A 15,075-nucleotide genomic window follows, 5' to 3' on the forward strand; every position below is an offset into this window, starting at 1 on the left:
TAACAAACTAAACCACCTCATGGCCAGGCATTTGCAGCAACGTTCGCAGGTGATGTGCGGCATGTTGTAAATGTCAGCTGGTGAATCCGCCGGCCACTCTAAAAGCACCAATGCACCCTCTTCCCTTAATCTAGGTCTGCTTTGTAAGAACTGGCAAGGAGCTCACTGGGCCATTAGAATGGTCTGCATGAGGGCATTGCTTTATGTTAGTTTTAGCGGACTACGCAACATGATACCTGGAAGCCATGGCTCTTCATAACATCTCAGCAGGCAGTGTTGCGGAGGCACTCTTCTGTGTTATCTCCCAAGTTAGGATCCCAAGTGAGATCCTGACTGACCAAGGCACATTCATTATGTCACATTATCTTGTCATTGTAAGAATTATTAGAGGTTAAATCAATTTGTACCAGTGTTTAACATTTGCAGTCAGAAGGGCTGATCGAATGGTTTATTAAAACTTTTAAAAATATGATTTGTAATTTCATTCATGAGAGGTCCCACAAGCCTCCACGGCGTTTTCCCCATTTAAACTACTGTACAGGCATAAGCCTCGTGGTCTCTTAGACATCATTAGGAAAATTGGGAGGATGGACCTCCTAACAGCAAAAACGAAATTTGAGAGCAAAACTCCACACCTTAAGTTACCTAACACACGAGAATTTACATCAGTCCCAAGGACAACATTCTGGAGACTGACTGCCTACAATGGGCACATGAGCAACAGAACTGGACCATGGCGCAATGATGAATCACATGATGAATCTGATGAATCACATTTTCTTTAACATCATGTAGATGACTGGGTGCCTCTGTGTCACTTACCAGGGGAAGAGATGGCACCCGGATGCACTATGGGAAGAAGGAGAGTTGACAGAGATAGTGTGATGCTCTGGGTAATGTTCTACTGGGAAACCTTGGGTCCTGGCATTCATGTGGATGTTAATTTGACAAGTACCACCTACCTAAACATTGTTGCAGACCAAGTACACCCCTTCATGGCAACGGTATTCCCTAATGGCAGTGGCCTCTTTCAGCAGGATAATGCACCCTGCCACACTGTAAAACCTGTTCAGGAATGGTTTGAGGAACGTGACAAAGAGTTCATGGTGTTGACTTGGCCTCAAAATTCCCCAGATCTCAATCTGATCGAGCATCTGTGGGATGTGCTGGACAAAGAAGTGTGATTCATTGAGGCTCTACCTCGCAACTTTCAGGACTTAAATGATCTGCTGCTAATGTCTTGGTACCAGATACCACAGCACACCTTCAGAGGTTTTGTGGAGTCCATGCCTCGACGGGTCAGAGCTGTTCTGGCAGCACAAAGGGGACCTAAACAATATTAGGCAGGTGGATTTAATTTTATGGCTGATTGGTGTAATGTATGTGTATATATATATATATATATATATATATATATATATATGTATATACACAGATTGAAAGCACAGAGGAAACAACTGAAATTCATGGCCCTTATGCAGACGCTGCTGAGGCCTAAAACAAAGCATCTGATGTACCTTCATCAGGCATAGGACTATAGATGTCCTACTAGGTGCATTCTGTCTGTCACAGAAACATGAGCAATAGAAGATTATATTAAAGAGGCCCTAGAGCTAGAGTACATGCATCCCTCCACTTCCCCAGCAGAATCAAGTTTTTCATTACATCCTTTAATAATTGCACTGGGCCTAAATCCAGTCAATGCAGGGTCTGTATTTAGGGGCCTAAATGCGGTCATTGTGAAGTATAGTTATCCCCATCCCCTCTGCACTGGAACAGATACATGGATCAAAGAATACATTCACTAAACTTGACTTATGTAGTGCCTGTAACCATATCAGGACATATCAGTGAGACAAATGCAAGACTCCCTTAATCACCATGTCAGATAATTACAAATACATCTTGATGCTGTGTGGACTGGTTAACACCCCCTTCCAGTGCTTCTGGAGTTCAGGAATGCAGTACTCTGAGAGATTCTAAATAAACCTATGATAGTGCATCTTGATGATATTTTTGCCTATTCCTCCAAACATCCCTGACATCCCTGTGATTGGCTCCAAGAATACTAAGGCCAGTGTTTTTTCTAGAATCCATGAAGGGAACTGAGAAACCCAACCTGAATAAACCTGCCTTCAACATCTATAGAAGCTTCTATCCATAGGGAGATCATGGATGGCATACCCAGTGCACAACATGGTAAACCCACTACTCCTGAATTTCCCCCTACCAAAACCTTTATTCCTCAATTCATGCAAGATCAACTCATTTAGTGGGTCCACAGCTCACTCAGATTAGGTCATCCTGGTATACAATGCACCATCACCTTATTCAGTAACATCTTTGGGTGACCACCCCTAACCCATGATGTAATTCAGTTTGCTAGATCCTACCAAGCTTGTGCTCAATCCAGAACCTTGTGATACCTCCACAATGGCCTGTTAGAACCCCTGCCAATAACTCACAAAACCCTGGTCACATATTGCACTAGATTTCCTTACTGATCTACCTAAATCACAAGGCTTCACTACCATCCCAGTCATAATCAATCCTAGTCATAATTGATTGCTTTTCCAAAGCCTGCTGACTGCTACCCATAATAAAACCCCCTTTTCCCTTTTCCAAGAAGTGTTCCTCATTCTACATATGCCCACTTACAGAGCTTGCTCATACACATAAATAAAGCTTGAAATGTGCCCCTATTAGTGGTTGATGTAAAATACAATTGCGGTGCTTTCAGTACACACTAGTAAATATGATCCCACTAGGGATTCCTAAAAATGTACTAGCCACCCAGATTTCATAACAGAATGCACTGCCAGAGCACTGATCAGCTATTCAAAATAACAAGAACTGCATGTTTTATGCGACACAGTCTAGCTAGAAACACTACAAAATAATATTCATGCTATATTTTGCCAGGTATGCCCATAATCTAAACACTGATTTCATTCTGTAGTACTGTTGTCTGTTAAAATCTGACCAGTGCAACAGCATAGACATAAATATTTCATGCCCTAAAGTCTGCAGGCCACGTTGCTTTTGGTGTATAATGGGCTTTACACATATGAAAACCTTATGTAAAATGCAACACGTGAACGAGACTAAACGAATGAAACCAAATGTTGGTACCATTTGCTAGCACTTTTATGTGACGCAGGCTTGTACATCAAATCAAAATGTACATCAAATCAGAGTAGCAGTCTAGGATGTAAGAGCCGAAATCAGATGCATGCTCCTTATATGTCCTGACTTAATAAGCTACACATATTGCACACACACAGAGTGCCTGCAGCTGTATTAAGTTTGTATGGCTTTATGTACTTTATGTGTTTTGAATAGATTTATTAAGATTAATTTAAATCTTTTTATGTGCTTTTTCTCCCCTTTTTGATCATCTCCCAATTTACATCCACTAGCCTGCTCTCTCCTGTCACATGACAGCTACCAAACAGAGAGGGTAAGGACAAACATATGCTTCCTACAAGACATGTGAAGCCATCTAACTCATGTTTTCGAACTGCTGCTCATGCCATTTCACAGGGCAACACACACTTAGGGGAAAACTGCTCTCTTCCACATACATGAGCTCATACACTCCAACAATTGCTTAGTGTTGCTCTAATTGACAGGGTAGAGAGTAATTCCATTCCTCTCATCATCGGGATTTTAACTCGTAATCTCCTGATTATAGTGCAAACAATTTTCTGTTGTGCTACTCAGTAGCTAGAGTAATTTTACTCTTTAAATGAGAAAGTACCTGCCCATGGCACAATCCAAATGGCCTGCTTTGTCCTGTCTTGCAGGCTTTGAGCCCTTCACTGGCCATAGAAAGTGACCTTGGCATAAATACTGAACAACAGCAAAATTGGTTAAAAAATTGGCTAGTTTGCCTTTACATCAATAAATAAATTTTAAGTATTTCTAAGCTCTGAGTACATAATACTAGCTAACTAATACTGATAAAGCTTTCTACTGAGAAAAACGCTGGCAATTACAGCTAGTGGAATTGACATCGTGGCTTATTTACATGGCTGATTTGTGTATTCCATTTTCAAGACATTTTCAAAAAAAAAAAAAACAGGAAATAACTGAAAGGGATAGACTGAAGCCTAAACTCAAAGGATGAAATTTGTATACAAGTGACTGGTGATCCCTGTTGTACTACTTATCATTAGAGTCGAGTAAAACTGCTGGTAATGCACATATTTGCCGCTTTCAGATGTAGCATGTGATTTCGATCTATGATCTTTGTTCAGTGTTCACTTGGTGTTCAGCAGTTGTTGTTCAGCAGTGTTCAGCAGTTGTTGAGTTGGTTGTCCATGTTTTTAACATGATAGGAGATGTTAGGGGTGATTGTATATAGGACAGTACAGGAAGTTTATAGCTACAGTACTGTGCCAAAATCTCAAGCATCGTATTTTTTAAAATACAAATTTTATCTTAGATTTATTTAATGATGTCTACATTATTGGGTCAGAAAAAACATTTTAGTCCAAACATTAATTTTCCAAGAAAAATTAAATATTACAGAAAAATGTTTGTATGTCACAATGTGACAAAATCTCCAGAAGAACTGTGGCAAATTCTTCAAAAAACTTAGCAGGCAATTTCCTTATAAAACTGCACAAAGTATACCTGGGAATACTGATGCATTTTTAAAGGCAAAGGGTTTTCATGCCAAATATTGACTTTGTTTAGTTAGTGCTGTTTAGTTAGTGCTGTTCATTGCATTTAAAAATTTTTTTATGTAGAAAACATTTAATTTAATTAGTTCTGAAGGGATCTCTGCTTTACAGCATTTATTTACATGTACTAGACTTTCTGTATAGTACTGTAACTGGTGGTTACTGGAAATATTTAGATTTTGAAATTGACTGGCAATGGGCTTCTTGCAGTGTGTGCACATATTTTTTATGTGTCTGTAGCTGAGTGATGGTGGAGTGGTGTGATGGAGTGGGGGTGGTTCCATGACCATTGAAGGCCCAGTTTAAGCCTCCATGGTCTGCTACTGTTTACCACACCGCAGTGTCATGGCTCCAGTCAGCTTGGAGTACTGACTGTAGGATCTCATTAAAGGTTAGAAGCATTTGTGTCACAGTATAATCAATACAATTTACACTTGCCAGAGTATCATACGTTTGCCAACCAGCGTGTCACATCTTTTATAGTCGGGCTGTATGCTGCGCTAATTTATGTGCAAATTTCAGCAGCCTGTACCACTAGTTAAACATCTGTCACTGCAGCCAATATGCATGACCTACCATGTCACTCAGTGTCCTTGAGTGTGCATAAAAGCGCAATAGGTACATTGTGGAATAGCCCAGTCACTCCCTTGGGTGGATGTATGGGGAAAGGAGCATTTCGACTTTAGTTTTGCCAAGATAGCCTTACATTCCCTTGTACTTCACTCAGTATAATAATGGCTTTCAGTCTGTTGTCAGGTAGTAGATGTCACATTGCCCATAAGGGTAGATTACAATAAAAGGCTCTAATACTTACGCTCATCATCTGTGCTTTCAGGGTCCTCAATCAATGTGCAGTCAATAAGCGAAACCACTCCATTCTGTTGGCCACAGATACAGAGACGAGTCAGCTGATACCCTGGGAAATTCAGGCAAAGAAATCTTCTTGGTAATGACTGTTTAGTGATTATTCGATATATTATGTGGCCAAAGCTTTGAGGTCACCGGAGCATCACACACACATGTGATTTTTGAACATCCCATTCCAGATTTTGTCCCCAGTTTGCTATTCTAATAACCTTCACTCTTCTGGGAAGACTTTTTACTAGACTTTGGAGTATGGTTGTGGGGATATACCCATTCAGCCACTGACGTTGGATGGTGATGTTGGGCATAATTCATCCCAAAAGTGTTTAGTGGGGTTGAAGTGAGGGCTTTGTGCAACTCGAGTTCTTCCACTCCAAATTGGCAAGCCATGTTCATGGACCTCGTTTTCTGCAAAGGGATATTGTCATGCTGGAACATGAGGCTAGGCCTCTTAGTTCCAGGGAAGGGAAATCTTAATGCTACAGCATACAAAGACATCCTGTACAACGCTGTGCTTCCAACTTTGTGGTAACAGTTTGGGGAAGGCCTACATATGGATGTGATGATCGGGTGTAAACAAACTTTAGGCCATATAGTGTATCAAATATCAATTCAGACAACACTAAGCAGTCATTACCAAAACCATTACTTTGCCTGAATTTCCCAAACAACCAGTTGACAAAACAGTTACTGAGTGTCATAAATTTACACTAACAACATTTTCCCTTGGCACAACAAACATATTTCATTGAATTAACAAGGATTGTGGGTACTTTTTTAAGAAATTTAAGTTACAAACTCTTTTAATTATTTTAACTTGGCAAAACTCGCATTTTATTCTTAATCTGCTTTTTGTTATTTTTTTTAAAGCACTTTTTTGTATGCTTTTACATTTGTCAGTCTATAGCTAAATATTAAAGATGCACTCCACTTATCATTTCTATAGCTACATTATATGGCCAAAAGTATGTGGACACCTGAACATCACACCTATATGTGCCCATTCCAAAACCATGAGAATTAACATGGAGTTGCTGCCCAGCCCCCACTCCCACTGCTGTTACAAAAGCCTCCACTCTTCTTGGGAAGGCTTTCCACTAGATTTTATAATGTGGCTGGGGGGATCTCTGCTTTTTCAGCCACAAGAGCATTCATCCCAAAGATGTTCAGTGGAGTTGAGGTCAGGACTCAGGCCACTCGAGTTCTTCCACATCTACTTTGGCAAACCATCTCTTCATGGACCATGCTTTGTGCACAGGGGCATTGTCATGATGAAACAGGTTTGGGCCCTGTAGCTCCAGTGAAGGCAAATCTTAATGCTGCAGTATACAAATACATTCTAAAAAATTCTTTGCTTACAACTTTTTGGCAATGGTTTGGGGAAGCCCCACATATGGGTGTGATGCTCAGGTGTCCAGATACTTTTGGCCATATAGTGTATAAGGTATTTGTTTTTATTTCTCTTTTTTGTATGTAACTATTTACCTAGCTATTTGTATTTATATTTGTATTTAGCTATTTATCAGTGAAGGTATGCTGTCAGTGCATGATGCTACATAACCAGTGAGTGGGATACAGCTGGTTTTATGCTCCACTTCACACAAGAATACAGCATGACTTTATGTATCTCAGAAGAAGAAGGCCAATCTACACTGCACAAAATATCTTAGCAAGTAAAAGTATCTTAAATGTAGGCAAGTTCAACTAATACTTCTGTTTATTAGATTATTTTTTAACAAATATGATTATTAAAACCTTTTTATAGATGTTTACTCATTTCAAGCTTGAAACTGTCTCATTCTATTGGCAAAAAAATTAGCTTATTTCAAGCATTTATTTCTATAAAAAGCAAAATTATCTGCCAATAGAATAAGACCATTTTAAACTTGAAATTAGTTAGTACATCTAGAAATAAGCATCGTAATTTTATAATAACTTCATAATGAGAAATAAGAGAAAACTTTTCCTTTATTCACTTGCTATCTTTTTTTTTTTTTTGCAGTGTAGACTATATTCAGTAATATTAGTAAAAAAGCTGTTTATGGAGAAGTTCTATCACTCTAGGAAGTTTTGATACATGCAAACCTAAATCTTACCTTGGTGAGGTGCAGCTTCCCCCCAGAGCCCCTGGTACAGATGATGAGGTGTTTAGAGAAAAGAAAACACTGTCTCTCGCCCTCTTTCTTCAGAGACAAGGAGCCCAAACGGCCACGGGTGATCTTCCCTTTCTCACTCATGGGCACCTGGATAAGTGATCCTTGGAATTGAGCAGTGTGGGATGGTGCAATGGAAAGAAGGATAAAATTATTTTCTAATTTTTATTTTTATCTGGTATCAGATAAAAATATGACAATAAAACACAGGCCCTTCCTATTACTGTTTTCAAACCTATAGGATAGCATAATACGCATTCATTTCAACGTCATTTCCTTTTTTTTTTTTTTTTTTTTTTTTTTTTTATCAGAATGTGGTTCTGGTTAATATGTGACATGTCCAAGCCCTAGCTTCTCAACTGATTGACCTGTAAAGATGTGATTGGATTTTAAAAAAATCAGAGCATTGCCCTATCTGTCCTTCCAGTACACTGTTCTTCTAAGATTGCCAGGCAATCCTTCATTGTTAATCACTTTCTTTGGGAAATCAAAAAAACAAGTCCAGAAAAGTAATGGAGAGACTTGTGAGTGAGGGTGGGTGACAAGAGTAGATGAGAAGAATATCCGAATGCAACTGTGAACCATGCTGTTAAGTTGAGGTCCCTTTCCAGAGCTCTGTTCATGTATGTGTATTTGGGGAAGGGGTGGATTTACCTTGTCTGACAAAAGTCTGGCTAGTATCCAGGAGAATCTCACAGCCCTCCACGATCATGCGCTCAATGGCCAGGTTCTTCCTGATGTTCTCTGTTTCACTTACTTCATCGTGCATGATTCTTAAAATAAGTGTACAATTAGCACATTCACTTCACAATATAACAAACAAAAATATGTAATCCAAATCATGACATTGTTTAAATGACAGCACTTTTCGATGCATTTGACAATTGTGGAGCCCATCATTTTAACACCTGTAGGTACAACAAACTATCTACTAAAGATGCCCTATACTTTATAAAACACTTTTTTATTATTATATATTTGGGGAATTCATCAAGTACGCAAGATGGACAAAACTGTCAATGTAGTTGCTCTATTATCACTAAGTATCTAAAAGCCATACTCATTCAATTTTACAGGCGCCTAGATTAACCGTGGTTTCAGGAAGAGCGGCTGGCTTACCCACAGTGAAGCTTGGAATGGTTGCAAAGCTTTTGCCACAGTAAGGGCAAAGCATTCCAATTTGTGAAACAGAAGAAAATAACTTAAATCATTCAACCGTTTTCGCTAGGCTAAGATAACAGCAGACTGAAAAAGCATAGTTCCTTTTCACTCTGATAGTCACACCCCAATTCAATAAGCACCTACCCTTTCCGTTTTGAGTTAATTTGTTTTGCTTTTGTGGTTTGTTTGTTTTTTTATTTAATGTTGCATTTTTGGTTTGTTAAAGTGTTTTGCACTTTAGGGTCACTGTAACTATGTGAACAAGCTATCTTGTTCTTTAAACTGATGTCTAGAAGTGTTTCACTTTCTATCATTTGCCGTTTTAAAGGACATCCTTTTGGACTTTCTGCTGGATCCTTATGTTGCAGCTTTTTTTTTTTTTTTTTTTTAGGAAATCTTTCTTCACACTATATGCTTACAATTGTACATCTGTCACTTTTTCATACTTTAGTACTGTCTCCACTTTCTCTGTCTCCCCTTTTAAGTTGGTGATAATGACAAAATTGTAAAACTGAATTAAATTTATCTGAACTGAATCAAATGGAATTTAATGGAATGGTTGACAGTAGTGTGTGCGAATATCATATTTAGTTGCCAGTGAGTGGTACACATGCTTTATACCTGGAAAGCTCCTCCAGCTTGGACTTAGCATATTCCAAACTATTCCTCTCCACATGTTCATGAGGTGTGTGTGCCAACAGCTCATGGAGAGTCAAAATGTAGCGTGGTATCTGTGTGGAAAAAGCACCAAAAAAGTGGAATGGAGCACATGTGCTTAGGGCAGAGGCTGTAACTAACAATGAGGACACTGAGGTCAGGACCTCAACAGTTTTTGATTTTTTTACTTTCTTTGTTGTCAAATTCAATATGGAAACAGCAATGTTTTGATAATGTGGTTGCAGAATGTAGCCTACATTCCAAAATAACCTAATCAGCAGTGATGACTGGTTCTCAGTAGAACACAGCAGCTTAGAAGGGAACTTTAGGTTTGCCAGTAGATTTAATCTTCCATTATGTTTAGCCCTCATGAGACACTATCAGACTTTAACGTCTTGTTGAGAGATATGCAGCATACATGTTATTATAACATATGACAAAGCTATGATATAAACGTTAGAGTTTAAGCAGTCAATTGGCAGTTTGTAAAATGCAAACTACTTGTAACACTGCTAGCCAAATCAGCTATCACAATAATGTTAGCTATCACAGTAACATTAACAATAATGTCATTTTTAATGCACATTTTTTCAGGAATCATTGAGGAGAAGCAAGGGAGGAAAGACGAGAGGATGAAGATACACATGCTGTGAAAAAGAGAGAGATAAGTATAAACAGCCAAACATCTCAGTCCTCCATCATAGACATTTACACCACACGCCGCATCCTCAAAGCCAACAGCATTGTGGATGACCCCACACACCATTCACAGAAACTCTTCACCCTCCTGCCATCTGGCAAAAGGTACTGAAGGTACCATCATGGCCAGACTGCGTAACACTTTCTTCCCCCAAACCATCACACTCCTCAATACTCTGAGACTGGACTTACAACACACACACACACATTCAACTGAACACCATTCCACTTTCTTTGCAATTTTTGCATATTTCTGTATTCTCTCTCCCTCTCTCTCTCTCTGTCAAGCTACACATGCTACTCCTGAGATACCAGTGATCCTGACCCCTTCTGCTCTCCAGACCTGCCAGATCCATCCTGATGCCCTACTTCTGTTGGCATTCTCATCAGCTGAGATCGCTCACTGCTGCGGGGGGTGACCCCACATGGACAGCCTGAAGATCATTGGGATTGCTGGGGATGGTGTCACTTGGGGGCCTTGGAGATGGCTTGGGGATCTCATATGGGGAGTTCTACTGTGATGGCTTGTGACTGTGATTGCTGTGGTGGCTTTGGGGCTGCGGTTGCCACAAGCAGCTTTGTACTCAGGACTCCATCAGTGGACAGTAGATAGGTTTAAAAAACCGGACTTCTTGTGAAAACTGTGATGAATTTACTGGTTGCACAATTGCACTATTTGTCCATATAGTACACAGTTATAGAAGGGATTTATTTCTTGCACTATCCATTAGCACCCCGATGATGATGGGTTCCCTTTTGAGTCTGGTTCTTCTCAAGGTTTCTTCATCATATCATCTCAGGGAGTTTTGATTGAATATTCACTACCTGCATTTTTTGATGTTACTATATTTATAAAAATATTGCATAAAAGTTCTTGTCACTACTATACTCTCTACTTGGCTGCTATCCCAATAACTGCTATGTCCATATATGGCATAAGCTGCTGAATACTATGTCATAGTTGTTATGTTTACGTTCACAGCATTTTATTATTTTGTTACTCTTTTGCACTACTTGTTATATCTGACACTTTCACACTAGAACTGTGTACTGGGCGGCACTGCATTGTCTCTTATTGTGCATATCGCCCTGTTTAGTAGCTATTGTACTGTCTTGTGCTGTTTGCACACATTTGCAGGTGCATTTTATGTAGTAATGTGTAGTCTCATTTAGTTCTGTGTTGTTTTATGTATCACCATGGTCCTGGAGGAACTTTGTTTCCTTTCACTGTGTACTGTACTAGCTTGACTTGACGATAACCTGTCTGAAATTTGGTGAGGATTGGATAAATGGTCTAGGAGGACTCTGAAAAAGTAGGTTTTTGACTCATGACTCAAAATGGCAGACAGACAAAATGGCCCACTGTGGAAAAATGTATATCAATGGTTTCTGTAGGATTTAAGGAATCAAACAAGATAAGATGTCCTCATGGACAATGATGGACATGGACATAGACACCGCATGCATGGCAATTTTTAAGTCAGTCGGACCGACAGTTCAGCTTGGGCTATCAACATTAAATCCGTAACTTATTGCTGGCATGGACTGAAGATGATCAGAGTCAAATTTGGTGAAAATTGGGCAAATGGTCCGAAAAGCTTTTTTCATATCTCATGAGCATCAGGTGGCATTGTTCCAAAACTGTGCAGGTAACCATGCTGGCTATGACATATATTAAGTCTGGTCTGATTATACTAAAGCATTATAGAGATATACCTTCACATCCATTTCGGCATGGTCTGAAGTTGCTTGTTTCAATTTTCACAAAAAGCAGACGAACAGTCTAGGAGGAGTTCAAAAAAGTAGGTTTTTAAAGTATTTAAAAATGGCGGACAGCAAGTTCGGCCAACCTTGGCATAATTGCTATCATTCTTCTTGTCATGACCGAAGGAATTTATCAAGATCATTCTCATGACAACAGCCAACAGTAGTCAAAAGCCATTAGCATTTTTTGAAATTGCATTATAATTGTTGACCACAATTTGTTTGCCCTTTATTTGAGAACAGTTTGACTAATCATCTTGAATTCCATAACTTCTTGTTGGCATGGTTTGAAGATGGCCTGATTCGATTTTGATAAAAATTAGACAAACAATCTAGGAGGAGTTCGAAAAAGTAGGTTTTTAAGAAAATTGAGAATTAGGAAATTCTGAAATTGAAACCGTGGCATGCAATCAACTTGGCATGAGTCAAGGAATCAATTTTGTTTCTAACCCTTATGGTTCAAAAGTTATTAGCAGAAACATGAGTAAAAATTTGACCTGTTGGTGGCACAAGAGGGTTTGAGATAGCGACTCCAAATTTGCTCAGATAACATTTCAGACTGTCCCCAATCTGTTTGCCAACTCTCATAACTTTCCTATGTATGGTTCTATGGGCTGCCATAGACTCAAGAGCAGGAGAAGAAGCAGAATAATAATAATAACACTAACAAAAACAATAGGTGCCTACACACCTTCAGTGCTTGGCTCATAATAATAATAATTAAAGCTGCAAGCAGCATTTTTGGGGGCCATGCACCCAGACTCGGATCACTGGAAAGCAGAGCCATAACTATAGGCAAAGGGATTCAAGAATGAATTGTAGTTTCACATATTTGCCAGTCTGTTAGATGAGAATGGTTTTGAATAACAAAATTCCTTTGATAATTTTTGTTCTGACAGGTGTCAAGATGATGTGAGCCAAATTTGGTGAATATTGGGCAAAATTTGGTGGAGGAGGAGCAAAAATGGCAGTTAGATGTAAGCATTTTCAGCATGTTATTGTAACTTTTGACCAGTAGGCTCCCTAAAGATGCCTACCAAGTTTTGTGACAGTGGGCAAAGTTGTTGTTGAGATACAACTGTTTGGTGTATGTTTGGTGGCTTCGCTGTCAAATTCGTTGGCCCATTACGGACAAACCATTTAGAGTGTTCAAAAACACTTTTGATAATTTTTGTGAAGCTTACTCTGAAGATGACGTGTGCTAACTTTGGTGATGATTGGACAAAATTTCTAGGAGGATTAGTGAAAAAATTATTTTTGACAAAATACAAGATGGCAGAAAATCTAATTTGGTGGAAATTTACGTTATAGGGTGCAGTGGACTCATCTCGACCCAGGGAATCCAGGGGTGCCTTTTAAATTTTGGAGACATGGTTCAAAAGTTAGGACCATAAACGTACTTCCAAATAAGGCCCAAATTTGACCCAATGGTGGCCCTAGCACTTTGGTAACACTTGGCCCAAATTTGGTCAGAATGTTCTCCAGACCCTCCCCAATCAATGTGCCAAATTTCACAACTTTTTACCAGAGGGTTCTATGGGCTGCCATAGACACCCTAGCCTAGCCTAGAATAACAACTAGGTACCTTCGCTGCTTGGAACCCCAATAATAAGAACACTAATGATTAAAATAGCTGCCTATGCACCTTCGGTGCTTGGCCCTAATAATAATAATAACACAAACGATTACAATAGGTACCTACGCACCCTCGGTGATTGGCCCCTAATAATAATAAATATGCCTGCAAGCAGCAATTATCGGGGTTCAAGCACTTTAGGGCCTTTAACAGAATCTAGAGAATCAAGAGAATCTTTCTGCACTGGTTTGATTCCAGTCGGATGAACAGTCTAGAACTAGTTTGCAAAAGTAGGTTTAGCAAAAAATCCAATATGGTGGAATTAAAAGAGAAATGGTGAGTAATGGGACTGTTAAGAAAGAGAATGGTCACCTGGAACATGGGATACGTGAGAAAGGTCTCCAGCGTGCGCTCCTCACAGTCAGGCTTGGACTCATACTGCTTCAGCAGCTTGTCAAAATCACGGTTCTGTTTGCAGTGTGCCAGGATCTGCAGGCTGTACTGGTGATTGCGAACAAACTCCTGGTAGATGTTCAGCATGGGCAGGAGAATGTCAAAGAGGTCAGCTGGTGGCCAAAGATAATAAAAGCACAGGTAATCTCTGGTCACAATTTAGTCGTAATTTTACCAGCAAATGCAAATGCAACCATTTGGTTGACTGTACACTTGACTTTATATTTGAAAACACTCACCTAATACTAATGTTGGCCAGCTTGCTATTCGTGCTTTCAGGCCTTGATAGAATATCTGGTGTAAAAACATGATGGTTTCACTGCAAACACAAGACCACAAAAAATTAGAATTTATTTTAAGTTGGAGGTATAGAGATGGAACAGTATACTGGTATACTCTGATAGGAAAAGCTTAAAAAGTTATAATTATAATAAATATAGATATCCTTCTTCTGGCACTGCTCCGAATGGCTTTTGGGATTGAGATCAAAATATGAATATGAGATTATATTTGATTATAGATAATTTTCTGTGCTGAGTTCTCTCATCAAAGCAAAAGAAGAGTGCCTTCAGAACTGGGGGCAGAGAGAAAATGACATGGGTCCAGAGAGAGCTTAAAGTAAGGATCAAAGAGGCCAATGATGAGTACAAAATTAAGCTGGAGAACAAATCGGGTCAGAAAAACACACGCAAACTGTGGAGAGGCCTAAAGGAAATGTGTCGCACCAAGACAGATGAGCGTAGCTGTAAATGGGCAAATGAACCAGTTCTTTACACGGTTTGACAACAGACCAAACCTCTCCTCTTTAGTACTGCCCTTGCTTCCCCAATGCAGCTCATCTATAGACAAGAGGAACTATGTAACTTCACATAACACTCATGCATGCTGCCAGAGAGAGGCATAGAATTCCTTCGTCTTAAAGTGTAATCCCATGAAAACTACATGTCCTATCTTTCAGTTCAGTTATTACCTCAACTGGTTGTACCTGGAACTACCCTATTTAAGTGAATGGGTGAAACACTTAGATGCTGAGTCTTCTGATCAGATGAGACCAGTCAAA

At 39.4% G+C, this 15,075-nt stretch overlaps 1 protein-coding gene across 6 annotated transcripts in view; it reads right to left on the reverse strand.

The window, feature by feature from the left end:
• rasgrf1 (Ras protein specific guanine nucleotide releasing factor 1) overlaps positions 1-15,075 on the reverse strand; it is a 243,423-nt gene that overhangs the window by 82,971 nt on the left and 145,377 nt on the right. For all 6 annotated transcript variants that reach the window (XM_053234818.1, XM_026932720.3, XM_034305503.2 and 3 more), the window contains 6 exons: positions 14,255-14,334; positions 13,935-14,128; positions 9,488-9,597; positions 8,360-8,478; positions 7,649-7,809; positions 5,503-5,566 (listed from right to left, as the gene is read on the reverse strand). In XM_053234818.1, the coding sequence (XP_053090793.1) occupies positions 5,503-5,566; positions 7,649-7,809; positions 8,360-8,478; positions 9,488-9,597; positions 13,935-14,128; positions 14,255-14,334 (728 nt within the window). The remainder of the gene's footprint in view (positions 1-5,502; positions 5,567-7,648; positions 7,810-8,359; positions 8,479-9,487; positions 9,598-13,934; positions 14,129-14,254; positions 14,335-15,075) is intronic.

The sequence above is a fragment of the Pangasianodon hypophthalmus genome, chromosome 6, assembly GCF_027358585.1.
Source record: "Pangasianodon hypophthalmus isolate fPanHyp1 chromosome 6, fPanHyp1.pri, whole genome shotgun sequence".
Taxonomy (NCBI): Eukaryota; Metazoa; Chordata; class Actinopteri; order Siluriformes; family Pangasiidae; genus Pangasianodon; species Pangasianodon hypophthalmus.